The sequence below is a fragment of the Cricetulus griseus genome, chromosome 3, assembly GCF_003668045.3.
Source record: "Cricetulus griseus strain 17A/GY chromosome 3, alternate assembly CriGri-PICRH-1.0, whole genome shotgun sequence".
Taxonomy (NCBI): domain Eukaryota; kingdom Metazoa; phylum Chordata; class Mammalia; order Rodentia; family Cricetidae; genus Cricetulus; species Cricetulus griseus.
In genome coordinates this window covers 55345785-55366036 of record NC_048596.1, presented here as the reverse complement: position 1 = coordinate 55366036, position 20252 = coordinate 55345785, and the positions used below count along the sequence as shown (strand labels likewise).

General features: G+C 43.1%; 1 protein-coding gene across 3 annotated transcripts in view; it reads left to right on the top strand.

Annotated features, from left to right (window-relative positions):
• Positions 1–20252, top strand: part of Chka (choline kinase alpha) — a 47540-nt gene that overhangs the window by 25246 nt on the left and 2042 nt on the right. For all 3 annotated transcript variants that reach the window (XM_027408762.2, XM_027408760.2, XM_027408761.2), the window contains 7 exons: positions 8723–8836; positions 12831–12964; positions 13352–13456; positions 14671–14729; positions 16451–16538; positions 17165–17273; positions 19828–19934. In XM_027408762.2, the coding sequence (XP_027264563.1) occupies positions 8723–8836; positions 12831–12964; positions 13352–13456; positions 14671–14729; positions 16451–16538; positions 17165–17273; positions 19828–19934 (716 nt within the window). The remainder of the gene's footprint in view (positions 1–8722; positions 8837–12830; positions 12965–13351; positions 13457–14670; positions 14730–16450; positions 16539–17164; positions 17274–19827; positions 19935–20252) is intronic.

Genomic DNA, 20252 nt, shown 5'->3' with positions numbered 1-20252 from the left:
AGTGGCAGTGCTTGTCCTGGGTATGGTGGCCAGGTTAGAAAGGCTTCTTCCCAGACTCTACAATAGATAACAACACTGAAAAGTGTGCATTGAAGGGACGTTTGAGACTAGGTGTGTAGTGAGAAGTGGAGAGTGGGCATCTCTCGTGTGTTTAGGCTTATAAGGAAGGAGTGCTTGTGTGTGTAAGATAGTTAATGTGACTATCTTAGCAGGCCACCCCTGGGAGCTATTGAACTGGGAGATTGTGCTTCCTGCTTCCCCTGTTACGTTACAGCTGCGGTTACAGCTGCAGTAGCAACCCGGTAGCAAAGCCTCCATCCCAGCAGGACACTGCTTTGCCTGCTGGCTCCACATTCTTGTTTGTTCCTCCCTTTGGTTTCAGATGCCACCCTTAAAAACAATTACAGCTGCATCCCCCTTCCTTCTCAGGACATGTAGATCTTAGGGGTTGGTGTACGTGCAGTTGGTTACTGAGTATAGAGGAGTTGATTTCCATTCCTCATTGAGACCCTTTAATATTGCACCTCCTTGGTGAAATGAGTTAGGAGGTAAAGGTGCTTGTTGTCAAGTCTTGCCACGTGTGTTCTATCCCCAGAACCCACATGATAGAAGGAGAGAACCAACTCCCACAAATTGTCCTCTGACCTCCACATGTGCACGCATACACATAGAAACACATGCATACATAAATGCAAAAATAATTGTCCTGACTATTGTTCCAGGTCCCACAGGACTTTCCTCACACCCTCTATGGAGGAGGTTGCTTTCTATCCAGCCACTCACATGCGGGGCTGCTCTGTCTGCTTCTTCCGTCTTATATCCAAACATTTACCAACGGAAACCTCAGCTCTTTAGAGCTCACATGTTGCTCCTCTCCCCTTCACCCTGGTCTCTGGATTGTCTGCTTATTGCCTTCATTATATCAAGGTTCTACAACAACCTGTTGGAGTCCATTCCTTCTCCTGTCATCATTCTGTGGCCCAGATAGTCTGTTCTCCACTGCATCCCTCCTGAACTTTTCCAGTCTTTTCCGTCTGGTATCCTCTCCAATAAGTGTATCCTGACTGTCTCCAGAAGGTGGTAGGAGCCCTCTTTGTCATGTAGGACTTCAGTACTCCACCTCTGCTAACCTACCAGCTTACTTTGACTTCTTGGAGATCTGTATAGTCCAGACATTGCTGCCTTCTTACTCCATCAGCCCTCCTTTTAATGATTCAGCTATTCATTCTGTATATAGTGTTCTCCCTGCATGTGTGCTTGCACTGCACACCAGAAGAGGGCATCCAAACACATTATAGATGGCTGTGAGCCACCATGTGGTTGCTAGGAATTGAACTCAGGACCTCTGGAAGAACAGCCGGTGCTCGTAACCTCTGAGCCATTGCTCCAGCTCCTGCCCCCCCCCAACTATGCTTTTAAGGCCTTCTCAATATATCCTCACTTCTTTCTTCCACTTGTCTCTTCTATGCTTAACTTTAATACCTGCCATGTAAACCTAAACACCTCAGTGCTTGCTTTCATTGCACTGTACCCACAACCTCTGAGCTGTTGAACTCTAGAGAATCACAGTTAGGAGAGCTGGTACTCCCCCTCTGGAGTGCTTGCTGCATGGAAGCTTGCTGAGCTTCATCCTTAGGTTTGCCTTTGGATTCTAAGGGCTGTTTAAGGTGCTTGTTTTCTCTTCCAGCTTTCCTGTCCCCTTCCTAGACATGTAGTATGAAGCTCATTCTTACTGCTCATCCCTTATCTGACATCTTTTAGACCAAGCTGGTCTCGAACTCACAGAGATCCGCCTGCCTCTGCCCCGAAGTGCTGGGATTAAAGGCATGCACCACCAATGCCCTGCTCCAAGCCCTATTCTTCTGTGTCATCTTTTCCACTGGCTATCCCTGAAGAGGGAATCTTTCTTTTGCATCCAGCATGTCCATTGTCATCATTCTCCATCCATCCAAGGAGCTATGTGTTCTGGTGGATGTCTACCTCAATGCAATTTCTTCTCCTGTTCCTGATAACATTTCTAGTTTTCTTTTAAAAATGAAATTTTTTATTTTAGTCTTTTCTAAGTCTTAAGTTTTAGAGTTTTTGTTTGTTTTAAAACTGATTCATTCCTGTAATTTTAGTATGTGGAAGCTGAAGCACAAAGAGTACTATGAGTTTGAGGTCAACCTGGGCTGTGTAGTGAGATTTTATCTAAAAATCCTAAAACTTCCCCCAGCTCAGTTTGTTTGTGCTGGAGTTTGAACCCAGGACCTCCCTGTCTCTAGATGGGAGTAGCAGCACATGACTGCAACACCAGCACTTGAGGGGCTCAAGCAGGAAGATAATGAGTTCAAGGCCAGGGTTACATAGACCCCATTTCAATCAAACAAAAGATGACTCTGGTAGTGTAGGCCTGTCTGTAGTCTCAGCTACTTGGAAGGCTGAGGCAGGAAAATTACAAGTTGGCCTACAGACTGGGCAATTTAATTTAATTTAATTTAATTTAATTGCCAGACTGGGCAATTTAGTGAGATCCTACTTCACAATAAAAGGTGAAAAGCAGAATGCTGGAGGAGTGAGTGGCTTAGGAGTGCTGGCTGCTGTACAGAGGACATAAGTTTGGTTCCCATCACCCATGTGGTAGCTCACAACCAGCTGTAACTTCAGTTCCAGAGTTCCAGAGGATCTGACACCTTTTTTCTGGCCTCGGCAGGCAGCAGGCGTACATATGCACAGGCATACACAGGCATAATGCCTACGTATTAATAAATAAAGTTTTTAGCTGGTCGGTGGTGGCGCATGCCTTTAGTCCCAGCACTCAGGAGGCAGAAACAGGTGGATCTCTGTGAGTTCAAGGCCAGCCTGGTCTACAAGAGCTAGGTCCAGGACAGCCTCCAAAGCCACAGAGAAACCCTGTCTTGGAAAAAAAAAAAAAAAAAAAAAGGAAAAAGCAGGCTGGGGTATTCCTAGTGGTGGAATGCTTGCCCAACATTATGGTAGAAAAAAGCACATGTACCCAGCCTATAAGTTCTGGGGACCAACCTAAGAGGACCCCTTAACATGCATGGCAAGCATGTTACCCTACAGAAGTGATATTTTATAGATAAAATGGAAAGGCTAAATTTGTTTCCATCCCCCATCTAGGTGTCTTTCTCTTTTCTTTCTGTTCACTCTTTCCTATCTAAAACTTGTTCCCATCATTCTTCTGAAGCTCTTGTTTTTATCATCAGCAACTGCATTGTGAAGTCCAGTGGCCAGTTTGCATTCCTCCTGTTTAACCCTCAGTAGTACCAGTGGCTCCTTCTTCCACACAGGCAGCATTTTACCACCTCTTTCCCATTTTTTTCCTTCTACTGCCCAGATCTGAATTGGTTGTTTGTAATTGGTAGGTAATATGAAATGTTAGAGCTTTTGGTTCTTTGGCCTTTTTAGAAGACAACGTTTTGGTATGTTGTCTAGACTCTTTATTTAGTCTAGCATGTTGCACCCAGCTTGCTTTTTAAATGAGATGGAGTAGAAAATATAAGTGAGCATTGTACAGTTGTAAGAATGAGTGTTAATGGGTATAAATAATGTTTGGTTGTGTGTGTTGCTAGGTTAATGCTATTTTTGAAGGAGGGGTTCTTTTTTTTTTTGTTTTTTGAGATTGGGTTTCTGTTTAACAACTCTGACTATCTGGTTCCCTCTGTAGAGAAGGCTGGTCTCTGACTCCTGTAAATGCTAATTTTAAAAAAATATTTTTCATTCCTTTATAATTTCATGTATGTATGTAATATATCTTAAATTTTTAAAATTTGTGTCTATGGGTGATTTGCTTATATATGTGTATGTACATGTGCCCCTGGGCATGCCTGGTGCCCTCAGGTCAAAAGGGTTTTGAGTCCCCTGGAACTAGAGTTAAAAATGATTGTGAGCCATTGTGTGGGTGCTGGGAATCAAACCAAGGTCTTCTAGAAGAACAGTAAGTTCTCTTAACCTTGGAGCCATTTCTCCATTTCGTACATAATGTATCTCGATCATGTTAACCCCTTATTCCCTTTGCACTCCTCCAGATCCCACCCATGTCCTCTTCCCACCTTCTTGTCTCCTCTTGAGTCCAGTTAGTACTACCTGCATGCACTTGGATGTGGGCCATCTGTTAGAGCATGGGTAACCAGGCAGGGCTGCATACTTGGAGAAAATTGACTCTCCCTTCCCCAATAACTGCTAACAACCCCTCAGCTGAGAGTGGGATCTTGTAAAGCCCTACCCCTGTGATGGAATGTTGACTGGCTTGAGCTTGTGTGGGTCTTTTGTAGGTGAGCACAGCTGCTGTGAACTCATGAGTCCAACAGCCATGTTATGTCATGAACACAGCTTTTTACAGCATTCCTGCTTACCAGCTAGTGTTCTATTCTTCCAGACTCCTCTCGCTTATGTTTCCTGAGCCTTAGGGGCTCTTACTGATCTGATTGTTGCAAGGTCATTGCTATAGTGTGGGAGTTCTCTGGAACAGGCCAGTTTTTCTTTTGCTCTCGGATTTGCTCAGTGCATGAGCTTTCGGTGTACATTGCTTATCATGGCCGTGTCTGCCCTGGTTGCCCTAATCTAGCTACAGTCACACTGCCTCACAATTCCTTCATTGCTCCAGATTTCCTCCTTCAGGACAGCTCATAGCTCATTTGTACCCTATACTCTTGGATCCTGGGTCAGTTTAGTCTTGCCTCTTTGGAAATCCATGCCCTTTCATAACCTGTGTTTCCAGCCTTCTGTGCCTTGACTTTATTCATTTCCTGTTTCTCTATGTAAGTTTTGTACAGATGGGGCCTGATGGGGCCTATTCTTTGGTTCTCTGATATTTAGTACTAATATACCAAATATTTTCTGTTTTTGTTTGTTTATTTGTTTTGTTTTGTGTATGGTTTTTCAAGACAAGGTTTCTCTGTGTAACAGCTCTGACTGCTCTGGCATCCACTTTGTAGACCAGGCTGGCCTCGAATCTCAGATCTGCTTGCCTCTGTCTCCCAAGTGCTGAGATTAAAAGTGTGTATTGTCTGTCACTGCCTGGCCACTTTTTGTGTTTTGAATGAGTGAATTAAAAAAAATTATTTCTGAAACCAAAGTAAATAGTTGAGGTATTGATTTCTCCAAAAAGTATCACTAGCCTGTGGCTGATCCAGATGGTGTTGTGGAGGCTTGGGCTATGGATCAAACCCTGGTTCAGCCTGCTGCTCACTTGCTTTAAGTAGCTGCCAAGAAGACCACTGGGGGCTTAGAGTGCTTATATCTCTATTTTAGCACCTGTCTCTGTTTAGGTTGATGAGTTCTGCAGGAATGTAGACAGAATTTTAATCCATGTCCCAGTGACAGTGTTATCACACACATAGATAGGTGCTAAGCTCAGTGAACTTTAAATTTATATTGTGGTACTGCCTGCAGTCAGCACTGGGAGTTTAAGAGTAGCCTGAAGTATCATGGAAAGATTTTGTCTCATAAACCAACCAGGAAAGGCTGGCAAGATTGCTCAGTGGGTGAAGGTAATTTACCACTAAGCCTAATGATCTGAGTTCAGTCTCCAGTGCCCAAGTGGAAAGAGAAAACTAACTCCTGGAAGTTGGCTTCTGACCTCCATATTGTGGCATATGGGCAGCCACATATGTGCAAGCATACATTCTCTCTCTCTTTCTCTTTTTCTTTCTCTGTCTCTGTCTGTCTTTCTCTGTCTCTGTCTCTTTCTCTGTCTGTCTCTCTTTTAAAAAAAGTTGACAGAGTGCTTGCCCAGCATGTACAAAGCTCTGGATTCCATCTGCAAGCATTGCATAAACTGGGCATGGTGGTTCACACTTTTAATCTTGGGATTAAGGAAATAGAGGAAGGAATATCAGGAGAGGTTCAGGTTAGTTCAAGATCAGTCTGTAAAAGAAGACTTTCTCAAGAAAAAAAGGAACAAAATTTAACATTTCAAACTTAAGGAAGAAATAGGATTGGATGTGTATGTTACACAGTTCTACCCCTCAATCATTTTAGTATCTCTGAAGTGTGGAAGGTTGGAAAACAAACTTTAATCTTATAAATTCTGGATTTTTAGACAAAAGATTAGATTGGAAGTTAGAAAGTGGAGGTGTTGGGGGGAGTTCTACAGATGGCATATATAGCTACAAGGAGCTATACCTGGTAGTTTGCCTGCTCTAGAACTGACCCCAGGATCCTCTTGTTCAGTTATGGTCAGGCTCTGCTTGCTTTTGCAGTTTCCACTGTAGGAGGCGCCGAGGAGACTGCTCCCAGCCCACAGGGGAGAGGACTACAGCAGAGGACACCTTGAGGGCCTTCGCTTGAGCTCCCCTGAGAGTCTCTGCAGTATCGGGCTTCAGGTCAGACAGGGCTGCAGTGACTATGCCTCCTAAGCCAATGTGTTAAGAGGGTCAGATGAGCAATGAAAACATTTCATCTGCTAAACAGAGGTATTTGGTGTTATCAAAAAAAGATATAAATCCATGTGATACCCAATTCCTTATCTGATCAAAATAATATATGTATATTGTCAAATACAGACACTTGCAATTAGTAAATATACATTGAACTTTGAGCGGTATGATTAAACTAATATAGGGATTATACAAATTATAGTTAAGCTGTAATTGTGGGGGATTAGGAATGAGCATTTGTCCACACACCAGTGAAGTGACTGACTTCTGATTTTGTGTACTTTGATACCTTTGGAAACAGCTTTTCTTTCTTTTGTCTTATTAGCTATAGTATTCTACTTAACATTGCCTAATGAGCTTGTCCTCAGTTTCTGAGTTCAATTTTTGTCTTTTTTTTTTTTTTCCTTAAACCTTTGGAACTGAGGACTGAACCTAGGACCTTGTACTTACCTGCTAGGCAAGTACTCTACCACTGAGCTAAATCCCCAACACTCCTGAGTTTTGTAATGTCAACACTCTAAGCATGTTTCTCTGGGATCATTCCCCCACAGCACATTTCTTAACAAAGGGTATCAAAATCACCTGAAATCTGGGAAGGAGGGGAAGAGTTGTGTTTTTAGAATGAGCGATACCCCTATTGGTATGGGATTGAGGCCAAGTGAGATGCTCAATGGGTAGAGGCGCTAGCACACAGGTCTGCCTCCAGACACTATAAGGTAGTAAGAAAGAACCAATTCCATGACATGTAAGTGCCTGCACATAGCAAATAAAAGTTTTTGAAATTTAATGGAGTCTGAGCTAGGATCTAAGACAATAAATAGGTAATGTTATAAATAAATGGCCCCTTTCACCCTGCCACTCTAACAGACAATAACTTACATCTCCTAATTTACTATTTTGGAAGTGACTGAGGAATGAATGTGAACTGGGAAAAAAGGATAGGTTTTAAAATCATAATCATTATAGTCATGAGTTACTAGGACTAAATATAGAAAATGGAGGGAGGAGACTGGAGAGATATCTCAGTGGTTAAGAACATTTGTTTCTCTTTCAGAGTACCCAGGTTCGAGTCCTAGTATCTATTTGGTGGCTCACAACCATCCAAAACCTCACTCTAAAGGAATCCAATTCCTTCTGACTTCCTCAGGGAGCAGGCCACGCATGCTGTGCACATTTATTTATGCAGAGAAACACTCATACACACAAAGTAAATAACTGAATAGCATAGCAGCTTTACAGAGAATTTAGCAGAGACAAGAATTAAAACTAAAAACCTGGAACCCACAGACTAGGTAGGAAACCTTTGGGGCATTCGAGCCCACTAGGCACTCAGTGGAAAATCAAGTCATCTTCATCAAAATGGATGGTGTTGTTTTTGAGAGGTCAAGGGTGAGACTCAAACAGTTAGGTTGTAAAGTAAATAAATACAGTAAAAGCAGTGGCCTTTAACAATAAAAGTGGCCCTTAAGCCAGTTTATAACTGCAAAGTGACTTGCTTTGGGAAGCATTGTTTAGCATGTGAAAGGACTTCTATTAGCAGATAACCCACTGTCTCGTGAAGATACAGTTCACATGGTAACAACATAGGAATAACCACAGGCATTTAGGACTGTGCACAAGTTGGGGCTGGGGTATAGTTCCATTTGGTAGAGATCTTACATAGCATGTAAGAAGTCCTGGGATGGGTCCCCTGTCCCAAATAAAGTGAGCCTGGTAGCATATGCCTGTAATTCCAGCAGAGGCAGGAGAATCATCTGCTGCATAAATAGTTCATGGTCAGCCTGGACTATGAGACTTTCTCAGAACAAGCAAACAAAAAATGTTACCCCAACTTTTTTTTAGTAGGATACCATTTTTTTTATTTCTCTTAAAGTATTTTTTTTTTTACAAACTATTAATATGTAATATTGAGTTATAAAACTTTTTCTTGCCGGGCGTTGGTGGCGCACGCCTTTAATCCCAGCACTCGGGAGGCAGAGGCAGGCGGATCTCTGTGAGTTCGAGGCCGGCCTGGTCTCCAGAGCGAGTGCCAGGATAGGCTCCAAAGCTACACAGAGAAACCCTGTCTTGAAAAAAACAAAAACAAAAACAAAAAACAAAACAAATTTTCTTTACTTATAGGGAAAATTATTGTATTTAGTGACCTAAATTGAATGTGTGTGTGTATGTGTGTGTGTGTGTGTGTGTGTGTGAGTGGAGGGGAGGGGAAAGGAGGGGAGGGGGGGAAGAATCATTGTCCACGCCAAAGAGTGGCCTAGAGGCCTGGAGGAACCTGCTCCTGAGAAAGCACTTCCTGCCTAGAAAAACACTAACACCTGCTCTGTTCACATCTGTTCTAGGGGGCCGAGGCGATGGTTCTGGAGAGTGTTATGTTTGCCATTCTTGCAGAGAGGTCACTTGGGCCAAAACTCTATGGCATCTTTCCCCAAGGCCGACTGGAGCAGTTTATCCCGGTAAGGTTATATAAACCACAGGCAAGAGGTGGATTCTGTTCCTCCTAGCAGAAAAAGCCTGAAATCCTGTCATTTGAAATAGTAAATGGGAGATAGCTCAGCAGCAATGAACTCTTGTTCCATTTCCGAGGATCCAGGTTCAGTTCTCAGTACTGGCTTACAACTATCCGTATCTTCAGTTCCAGAGGGTCCAACACTCTCTTTTGACCTCTTTGGGTACCAGGACATGCACATGGCCCACAGATACAAATGCAGATAAAACACTCAGTCATTGTCTTGAAAAACCAAAAAGCCACTCAGTCACAGAAAATAAAGCAAATAAAGTCTTAAAAAGAATTCAGCATGACCTCTGTAAATAAACTGGATCATAAGTAAAGAAAGACAAAGGAAAATAAATTGGGGATGTAGCTGAGATGGTAGAATGATTACCTAGCATGCCTAGTATTTAAATTATGTATTAGCCTTTCTTTTATACATAGACATAGTCATGCAAATTAAAATTATATGTGAGAGACTGGAGAGATGGCCCAACAGTTATAATCACTGGCCATTCTTGCAGAGGACCCCAGTTTAATTCCCAGCAAGCAACTAGAATCTGTAATCCAGTTCCAAAGGATCCAGCATTCTCTTCTGACCTCTTTGGGTCCCAAGTGTGCATGAGGTACAGACACACATGTAGGCAAAACAACTGAATACGCAAAAATAAGTCTTTAACAAAATTTTAAAAGCACGCGCGCGCGCACGCACACGCACACACACACACACACACACACACACACACACACACACACACACACACACACTTTTTACCATTCTGCTGACACTTAAGCTTCTTCCTTTTTACCTTAACCTTATTCTCAGTTTCTGGAGCCTTCTTTATGAAATGGAACAGCGTTCATGCTCCAGCCCTTTATTCTTGTCTCTTGTCCTTCCTTTGTTTCTGCTTTCCCTCTGTTCAAGGTCTCCTTCATCTTATCCTGCTACTCTGGGCTAATTCTTCTATTTCTAATAAGTCAGTATTATCTGTCTTCACCTTATCCTGAGGCTTATGTGTTTTGGGTTTTGTTTTTTGTTTTTGTTTGGTTTTATATAAGGTCTTCCTATATAGATTAGGATATTCTGGAACTCCTGGTATATACTCCCTGTAGCATCTTTTGGGTGGTTATATATTGAGCTGTGGCAAACAGGGTCAGACATCCCTGTATAAACTTATTTTCACAGACAGCATCATGAGTCATGACAGGAAAGAGCCACTGTGACCCTTCTTTTCACAGAATATACTCTGAACCAGATGGGAAAACCTTTTTTTTTTTTTTTTTTTCTTTTTTCAAGACAGTGTTTCTCTGTGTCCTGGAACTCACTCTATACACCAGGCTGGCCTCAAACTCAGAGATCCACTTGCCTCTGCCTCCCAACTGCTGGGGATTAAAGGTGTGTGCCGCCATTACCTGGCTCAAGATGGGGATCTTTAATTGAGTCCCCAAATGGGCTATGGATCAGCTTAGATAACCATATAAGTGGGTTCAAATGGCCAAAGTCACTCATAGACAGAAATGGATGCAGAGAACTCTTGAGACCCAAAGCATTACGTTAGAGTGAAGCCGTTGCACTGAACCTGGCAACATCAAGACTAGATCGATCCATTAGGATCATGGAGCACACCTCTAAATCAGCACTTGGGAAGTGAAGACAGACATCTTTATTCTCTGCTACATAGGAAGGTTGAAGGTAGCCTGGGCTATGTGAAACCCTGTTTTACTGTTTTTTGTTCTTTTGTCTTTTTTAGTAGTATTTTAGCCTCTTTCTTTCCTGTATATGGCATAGTCATCCAAATAAAAAAATTGGAGTCTCACCAAAAACAGAAAAAAAAAAATATATAGTACATATGAGTATATACAGTACATAATGCTTGATAATAAATGACTGGCTTCCTTGCTTATGTATTTATATGCTGTGCTTTTTATTGTCATGTTATTAATATTCCTTCTACATAGAAAAGAAAAATGTTTCCAGGTGTGGTGGTATACACCTTTAATCCCCAGCACCTGAAAGACAGAGGTAGGCGGATCTCTGAGGCCAGCCTGGTCTACATAATGAGTTCCAGGAGAGCCGGAGCAACACAGAGAAACCCTGAAGAAAATGTTAAGCCAGACTTGTGTCTCACACTTGTAATCCCAGCAGACTGAGGCAAAGGGGTCACCCCCAATTTTGTTACCAGCCTGAGCTACACAGTTGAGACCCTGTCTGTAAAATAAGCAAGGAGGCTAGGCATGGTGAAACATGTCTTTAATCCCAGCACATAGGAAGCAAAGGTAAGATGATCTCTGCTTGGAGGCCAGTCTGGTCTATATAGTGAATCCCAGGCTAGATAGTGGGTTAGGGTTAACGTTAATGTTCTGTGTAAGTCTGGCAGCAGCTGCATGGGAGTGGCCCTGAATCTCTTGGTTGCATCATTTCTCTTGTGCTTGATTTAATCTTGTACTGTTTTGTTCCTTGTGACCATAGGAGCAATAGGTTAAAACACAGTTTAAGTGTGTGAAAGGCTTAAACTACCTACTTTTGTTAAATACATTGTATGGTCACAGTAGCCTAAAAAATACATTTCTGGGATTGTGTTCCTTTTGCTAAGTGTTATATGGCTTTTGTTTGCTGTGTTATTCAGGACAGGGTTTCTCTGTATAGCCCTGGCTATCCTGGAACTCCTTGTAGGTAGGCTGGCCTCGAACTAACAGAGATCCACCTACTTCTGCCTCCTGAGTGCTAGGATTAAAGGTGTGTGCCACCACAACCAGCTTTAGTGGCATTTTTGAAAACTGAGTAAGCTACCTTCAGAAGTCCTGTGTATCTGATTAGTAGAAGTGGATTCCCCATTCGTATAATAGGATGCTTGTGGAGAAGATTCCAGAATCGAGGAGACTGAGTTTCATGCATGGTTCTTAGTTCTAGATGTCAAATACCTTCAACTGTATTTACACCGATCTGGTAGAATCTCCTTCACTATGAAAGCAACTCTCTGTGAGAGAGTTGAGTATTATTCCTATTCATTGCAACAGGAAGCAAGGCACTGAGGAATGAAGTCACACATCTATCTCATATCTTTGAAGCAAAAATTTGAGCAGGATTTCTCTAACTGGGCAGCAGTCCCTGCCTTGTACCTGCTGCTTTGTACCTTCAGGGACTCCGTCTTGAGCCCTGCAGGGATACAGCTTGTGAAGAAGCCAAAGGATTTCCTGGACCATAGGATTCCTTAAACACCTGTGGAACGGCTGTCAGGATGAGCCAGGCTTCAGGCTATATCAGCAACAGCATAAAAATCTACAGAATAGGATTTGACCTTCATGTCTACCTGGTGTGGCACATGCCTACTCCATGTCAGCCCTAAGAACACAGCACAAGTCACAGGAATGGTATTCCAGTTCATTGAAGGAGGTACTTCCTCAGGTTCTTAATGAAATAGACCTGCTGTCTGTATACCCTACTCCTCTCTGTGGAAGTGCTATGGAACTTACTGGGTCATCACCTGTGAGGATGCTGTGTGTCTTTCTTTTTTTGGAAGACAGGGTCCCACTGTAAAACCAGACTGGCCTTAAACTCACATATCTGCCTGCCATTGGCTCTTGAGTTACTGGTATTAAAGGCATAGACCACTATGCCTGGCTATATGCCCATTCGTAAGAAAAGTTTGTGTGGGGCTGGAGAGATGGCTCAGAGTTCAATTCCCAGTAACCACATGGTGGCTCACAACCATCTACAATGAGATCTGGCGCCCTCTTCTGACACTCAGGCTTACATGCAGTCAGAACACTGCATACACAATATTTAAATAAATTAGAAAAATACTTATTAAAAAGGAAATGAAGAAAGAATTTTGTGCCCTGGGTGAAATTTCAGTAACTTACCCAAGCTGGTTCTTGGTTTTAACATGATGGGGTCTCAATACAATTGTTAGATGACATGGGTAAATGGCAGTTCCTGAATCCCTTTTCCATTCCAGAGCCGGCGATTGGACACTGAAGAATTATGTTTACCAGATATTTCTGCAGAAATAGCTGAGAAAATGGCCACATTTCATGGAATGAAAATGCCATTCAATAAGGAGCCAAAATGGCTTTTTGGAACAATGGAAAAGTAAGTGTTCAGATTATTTGGTCCTCATCTCTTTTACCCTGCTGTCTTTTGCAGAAACTTACCTTCCATCTGCCAGGGTGGTCAGAGGCCCCCTTTGGATCATTGGTGTGCATGCCATCACTTGTGATGTGTGTCTCATGATAAGTGTTTCTTGCATGAATCAGTCAATTCCTGGACCAAGTTGGGGGGGAGGGCTTGTTTGCAAAATTGCTGTTGGGTGGGTGGGAAGCCAGGTTCCCTGAGAACTGTAGATCCAATCATCCCCTCCCTCTTTCCTGGAGACCATATAGCTTCTTTGGGACTGGGACTGGCTGGAGTTGGGTGCTTGAATGAGACCTGAGAATGCACTTGCTCAGCTTAGTTCTGGTCTTGTCTTTCCTGTGACAGATACCTGAATCAAGTGCTAAGACTTAAATTCAGCGGGGAGGCCAGAGTTCAGCAACTGCACAAGATCCTTGCTTACAACCTGCCTCTGGAGCTTGAGAATCTGAGGTGAGTGTAGCCTTTTGTCCTCTGCCCTGGGGTGGTAAGCTCCTCATCTACAGAGTAAATGTCCTCCTGGTAAGTCCTGGTGAATTAGAATCTGCCTCCTCCCCCCCAGACAGGGGAGGTTTTTCTATGTAGCCTTGGCTGTCCTGGAACTCATTCTATAGACTATGCTGGCCTCAAACTCAGAAATCAGAAAACAGCCTGCCTCTACCTCCCTGCTGGGATTAAAGGTTTGGGTGGGTGGGTGGGGCTGTGAGTTTGTCTTTTTAAGATTTTATTTTTATTTTCAAATCTGAACTCAAGTATTTGTTCTTAATCATTGAGCCATTAGCCCTGAATGTAGATGGTCAAGTGAGGTTTTGCCTAGGGCAGGAATGATGGGTGGAGGTAGTAGGGAGGAAGATGGGAGACAAAACCTGAGTACTGAAAGATATTAAGAGGTTAAGCTGGGGACTGGAGAGGTGGCTCAGAGGTTAAGATCACTGGATTGCTCTTCCAAAGGTCCTGAGTACAATTCCCAGCAACCACATGGTGGCTCACAACCATCTATGATGAGATCTGGTGCCCTCTTCTGGTGTGCAGGGAAATATGCAGACAGAACACTGTATATGTAATAAAAATAAATAAATAGATAGATAAATAAATAAAGAGAGAAAGAGATTAAGCTGGGGTGGAGGTGGCACATACCAGTGCTTTTGAGGCAGAGGCACCAGCTCTGTGAGTTCTAGGCCACCCTGGTCTACACAGAGAGTCCCAGTGCAGCCAAGGCAACACAGAGAAACCCCATATTCAAAAAAAAAAAAAAAAGATTTTCTGAATGGAAACCCCTGTTGTGTCTTCTTGGTGAGCCTAGGTACAGGCTTGTGTTCTGTGCCAGGTGTAAATGGTTCCAAGACCTTTAAAGAGCTCAGACTTTATTTGGACAGAAAGCAATTGTCTAGTTCTGATACATGCTAGGAAGGAAACTACTCTGGGGGCATCTACTCTAAGTCAGTGGACGGCTTATGTGGAACAGTTGTGTGTGCCAGGATAGTGTGAGCAGAGTGTGCAGGAGCAGTGGGGAATAGTTTGCTGTACAGAGAGACTGAATGGATTCTCTGCTGAGACACGTGGTTTTCAGAATATGAATCTGTGTACTATGTTAGAATGCTGGCACATGAAAGTATATGTACACCTTAGTGAGTTAGATAAGTAACAGTAAGGCTTTCTTTTTTTAGGTCATTGCTGCAGTATACTAGATCTCCAGTTGTATTTTGTCATAACGACTGTCAAGAAGGTAAGAATTGCCATGGTATACTAAAGATAAGGCTTGAGTTATACTTAGAAGACCACTGATGTATGTGTATGAAGCATGCAAGATGGTGTACTAGTATGTTGGAACAAAGTACAGCCAACCAGTGAAGTATAAGTATAAAATCGAACTAGAACTTTATACCAAGAAAACCCTCTGAATTGTCAAATTCACAAAAAGTGTGTATTAATTGTATTTACAATATTAAAATATATATTGTCGTAGAAAAACCTGGAATGAAACTACATGTACCTGTTGATGTGTAACTCCTTATAGTAAATCTTCCTACTTCTTTAGTCTGCAAAGCAGAAGACCCAGAGCATGTGAGCTCTATGTAACTCTCAAATCACCTTCCCATGAAACATGCACACGCACTATTAAAGACTCAGACTGCTCTACTTGAAAAACATTACAGTGAAGTACACTGCTGTCACAGAGTTTTACTGGTATAGTTTGAAAAAACACCCAGCTGCCCAGCTCCTTTTGCCCATACTGTCTGCCTGCCTGGCTTTGATGGTTCCTGTCACAGGTGGCTGCAATCCAGCTCAGCAGCTTTATTCTGTGTGTTTTTGTTTTTGTGGGGTTTTGAGATAGGATTTTACTGTGTAGCTCTGGCTGTCCTGGAACTCACTATGTAGACCTCAACCACAAAAATCCTCAACTCTGCCTCCCCTATGTTCCACCACTGCTCAGCTATTTTGTGTTTTCAACACAGCATCTTGCCACATTGCCCAGGCTGGCCCCCAATTCTTGAGATTAGGTAATCGTACCTCTAGTGTTTTAATTCTAGATCAGTTTCTTAAGACTCTACCAGTAAGCCATTAATTTGAGCCTAAGTACTTTTCTGATTAGTTGATCATTGCCTGCCCACTAGTAGGATAGAGCAGGGTATAGAAATTTCAGCACCAGCTTTGTGCCTTAGCCACACCCATCTGGTCCTGATGGTGGATGTACAGACAATCATCACCAGAGAGAGGAATTGTCTGAGTAATGGCCAAGTATAGAAAGAATAGAAATAACAGCTTGCATTTATTTTGTTACTTGGGTATCTGCCCCATTGTCATCTTCCTTGCTGTTTGAAGCAACAGTATTCTACAAAGCCTAGAAACTACCTTCACTAGAAACCCTGGGAGAGGGAGAGTGGCCAAAGTTAGCAAAAGATGGAACTCTAGGCCCACTCACCCACTCCTGAGCTGCTGAACATATTAGTGGATCTAGGGAAAATGGGCTAGCACAACCAATCTGGCAGTCACCCACATGCCTAGATTCATTGCTAGAGTAAACTCCATGGCCATGGTCTGTGGTCTTCTTGGGTTGGAGCAGCATGCAGGGACAAATCAGCTGAGCCTCAGTTGGCCTGCAGATAACAGCAACCCAGCCCCAAGGCTCTAGGAGATTGAGGTAAGGAGACCAGATGCACTCTTAACACCCACTGTGTGAGGTTCTGGGAAAGAACTGCTCCAGTCTGTGGTGAGGGATCTGGCTGTGTTCAGTAAGCATAATGCCCAGAAGGACAGGGTCTGGGAACAGGTGGTCCTGGAGCCTCCCTGCTTAGACCATCATGACAAAACGGTGTACTCTGTCTGCCCCTGTGATATCTTTAGGACCAAAATTGAAATCATTCAGGGCTAGAAGCACTCTCGGCTCTGCTGCCCAACGATTTGAACCTTGTGTTAAAAAATGTCTTCTCATCCAAACTTTTGCAGGTAATATTTTATTGTTGGATGGCCAAGAGAATTCTGAAAAGCAGAAGCTGATGCTCATTGACTTTGAATACAGCAGTTACAATTACAGGTAATGTGCTACAGTCAGATGCTGATTTCAGTACAGTTTCATTATTGATACAAAGCAACTAGAGGCACAAACCGCATACAGAGCAGAAAGGAAGATGCTTGCCCATGAGGCCTGTCAGCAGAGACCTGGCCATGCAGTTGAAGCAGGCACTCACAAGCAGTTTGCCTCTTTCTCTGGACTGACAGGATGGTTCTTTTGACATGAGTACTCATAGCCAAGGAAGCATTGTGTGCGGGTGCCGAAGTAGCATTCAGGTAGCACCTTTGGTTCTGATGCTCACCTAATTGTCTTTCTGTGCAATAAACCTGCTACACTCTTGTCTGCTCCAGAAGCCTACCTTGGGAACCAGAGATCCCACTATGGTTCATTCAGCTTTCTAACATATGTTTTACGTGTATGTATATACATGATGTGTGTGTTTAGTGCCAGAGGTCTGTGGAGACCAGAAGAGGCCATCAGATTGCCTGGGACTGAGCTACCTGTCATGGGTCCTCTGCAAAAGCAGTGAGTGCTCGTCAGCACTGAGCTGTCTCCTCAGCCCCGTTCAGCATTCTTCCTCTCTGCTCAGGCAGCCTGCAGCTCCTGCAGCATGCCTCACATCTTGCCTGTATTGTCCTCTCTTTCAGGGGATTTGACATTGGAAATCATTTCTGTGAATGGATGTATGATTATACCTATGAAAAGTATCCTTTCTTCAGAGCAAACATTCAGAAGTATCCTACCCGAAAACAACAGGTAGGAGAGTCGTCATTTGTATTGATAAATTAGCTTTATGTGTGAGCTAGCTTTTTTTTTTTTTTAAGATAGGTTTATTTATTTATCATGTATACAGTGTTCTGTCTGCATGTATCCCTGCAGGCCAGAAGCGGGCATCAGACTACATTACAGATGGTTGGGAGCCACCATGTGGTTGCTGGGAATTGAACTCGGGACCTCTGGAAGAACGGGCAGTGCTCTTAACCCCTGAGCCATCTCTCCAGCCCGTGTGAGCTAGCTTTATGCAGTTAGGATTACATGCTCATTTTTTATTTTACTTTTATTTATTTATTTATTTATTTATTTATTTATTTAATTTGTGAGACAGGGTCTCACTGTAGCACTGGCTATCCTGAGTTCACTATGTAGACTAGGCTGCCCTTAGAAATCTACTGGTCTCTGACTCCTGAGTGCTAGGATTAAAGGCATATACCACCAATGTTTGCACATACTCATTAAAAATATTCTATATATTCATTTAAGAGGGAAAATGTGTGTGTGTGTTGCTAGGACTAAACTGGTCCTAGATGAGTATTCTACTACTCAGCCACATCCCAACACCATGATAAGTCTGCTTAAATTATGGCAAAAAAAGGGCTAGGAACACCCTTTTGTTTATGTTAAAAATGCTGCTTAGGAAGATGTGAAAGAGGATTGTGATACCATGCATCACAGAAAAAGAGAGATGTAGATCAGCGGAAGCATTTGGTAGCATGTAAGAAGCCCTGGTTCAATCTCTAATAATAAAAATAATAGTAAGTTTTTGGTTTTTTGAAATAGGGTTTTTCTGTTCTGGCTATCCTGTAACTCATTCTGTAGATCAGGTTGGTCTTGAACTCATAGAGATCTGCCTCTTCTGTCTCCTGAATGCTGGGATTAAAGGTGTGCACTGCCACCACCAGGCAATAATTAAGTTTTGTTCTGTTGATGTTGGGGTACATACTGGACATTTTTTGGTAACTCCCTGTGCTGTAGACACCTAGTTCAGTCAGAGAGGTGTCAGGCCTCCTGTGGTTCCTCCATGTTTGCCAAAAGCCCCACTTCCTTGGTGTGTGGGTAGGCTGAGCATCCTGCTAATTTCATGAACCTGTGTTGCTGGAGGAAAAGCTTTGCTGTGAATGGTTCCTTTCTCATCCTGAATCTCAGGAGGGCTACTGGTTATGTGGAGAATCATTTCTTGTAGGAATTTCTTCCTGGGAGTATCATTTATCAGCCCATCTCTGAAGCCTGGGTGGAAGCTTGATGGGGTTTGGTTCTGAAAGTAGGCAGGGCAGGGAGTGAGCAGGGAGTGAGACTTACCTAGAATTTCACAGCTGCAGGATGGTGGCTTGAATGCTTCCTGTGAGGACAGATGTGAACACCACTGTTACAGATCAGTCCAGGAGCATCTTGAGCCCCTGTGGAACAAGAGCCCCGTGAAGAGTCTTCAGGAGTTAAGGTCCAGGGCTGGACCTTCAAATGGGGGCCTGCTAAGATGTCAGAAAGTGTCATTACTCTCCTGGTCACATTTTAAGGCTGTTGGGGATAAACCTGAATATGTCCAAAGCCAGGCAGGAAGCCAAGCTTCTGTGAGTAGCAGGAAGGAATAGGGGATAGTGGGTCTGCTTGGAGTTGGGGAGCAGAGCACAGGTGACAGCATTGGGTCTAGGCTTGGTGAAAGAGAAATTGGACCCATAGAGTGGATAGCTCCAGAGTTCAGAGCTGTCAGAACAGCTGGGAGGAAGTGCCAGCTAGGGACAGATTGTGGTGGTCAAAGATAGTGCTAAAATTAGCCAGGTGTTGGTGGCGCATGCCTTTAATCCGAGCACTAGGGATTGTGAGTTCGAGTCCAGCCTGTTCTACAGAGCAAGTTCCAGGACAAGCTCCAAAGCAAGACAGAGAAACCCTGTCTTGAAAAACAACAACAAAAGACAATGCTAAAACTGTAGAACAGTGTGCAAACTTAAAGAAGTTGCTTTCTAGTTACAATTTCTGAGCTTTTGAGATGACGCAGGGGATGTCTCTCAGTAAGAGAGGGCTTGACCAACTGTGCAGAGCCCTGGATTTGATCCCCAGCACCACACAAATAAATAAATAAATAAATAAATAAATAAATAAATATGGATTTGATCCCCAGCACCACACAAATAAATAAATAAATAAATGAATAAATAAATAAAAAGATGGTGTGAGTGTGGGGCCCTGTCAGAATTAGCTCTGTGTATGTTGAGGTAATAATAGTGCTTTTTTTTTTTTCTTTAATCTGTTATAGATAAATGTGTGACCTTCTGGAATTCTTGTTTTGAATTTTTTATGTGTAAGGGTGTTTTTTTTTTCCTGCATGAATATCAGTTCACTATGTGTATACAGTGCCTACAGAGGCCAGAAGAGGGCATTGGATCCCCTGGGTCAGGGTCAGAAGTCACTATGGCCTTGCTGTTCTCACTCTGGCAGCATAAAGGCAGTGTGGCAGCTGTGTGATAGGCATGTTTGTAGTAGCTGTTAGTGTTTGCTTTAACCATCATCCATCCTAACATAGTCAGTTCTTTTCTAGCTTCATTTTATTTCCAGTTACTTGGCTGCATTCCAGAATGATTTTGCAAGCCTCAGTAGTGAAGAGCAGTCCGCTACAAAAGAAGACATGCTGCTTGAGGTCAACAGGTAAGCTTTTCCTTGTTGGGTGGTGGTAAGTAAAGCTGCTCCCAGTCAGTGGGGTTTGGCATGTGGTTTTCTACTGAGACTGGAGACGGTGACGTGGCTCTACTCATCTGTTATTGTCCTAACAGGAGAGGAAGGTGTGAGTTGGAGAAGCCTCCTGCATAGGGAGCAGCTTCCTGCCGAGTGCATAGGGAAGGGTTTCAGGAGCTGCTGTCAGCTTGTGGTTCTGTATACTCTCTTGTAGCAGAACATGGCCACTCCAGGGTTCTGTGTGCTCTGGCCAGGCAGCTGGGTGTATTCACACCAGTAAGCATTCCCATG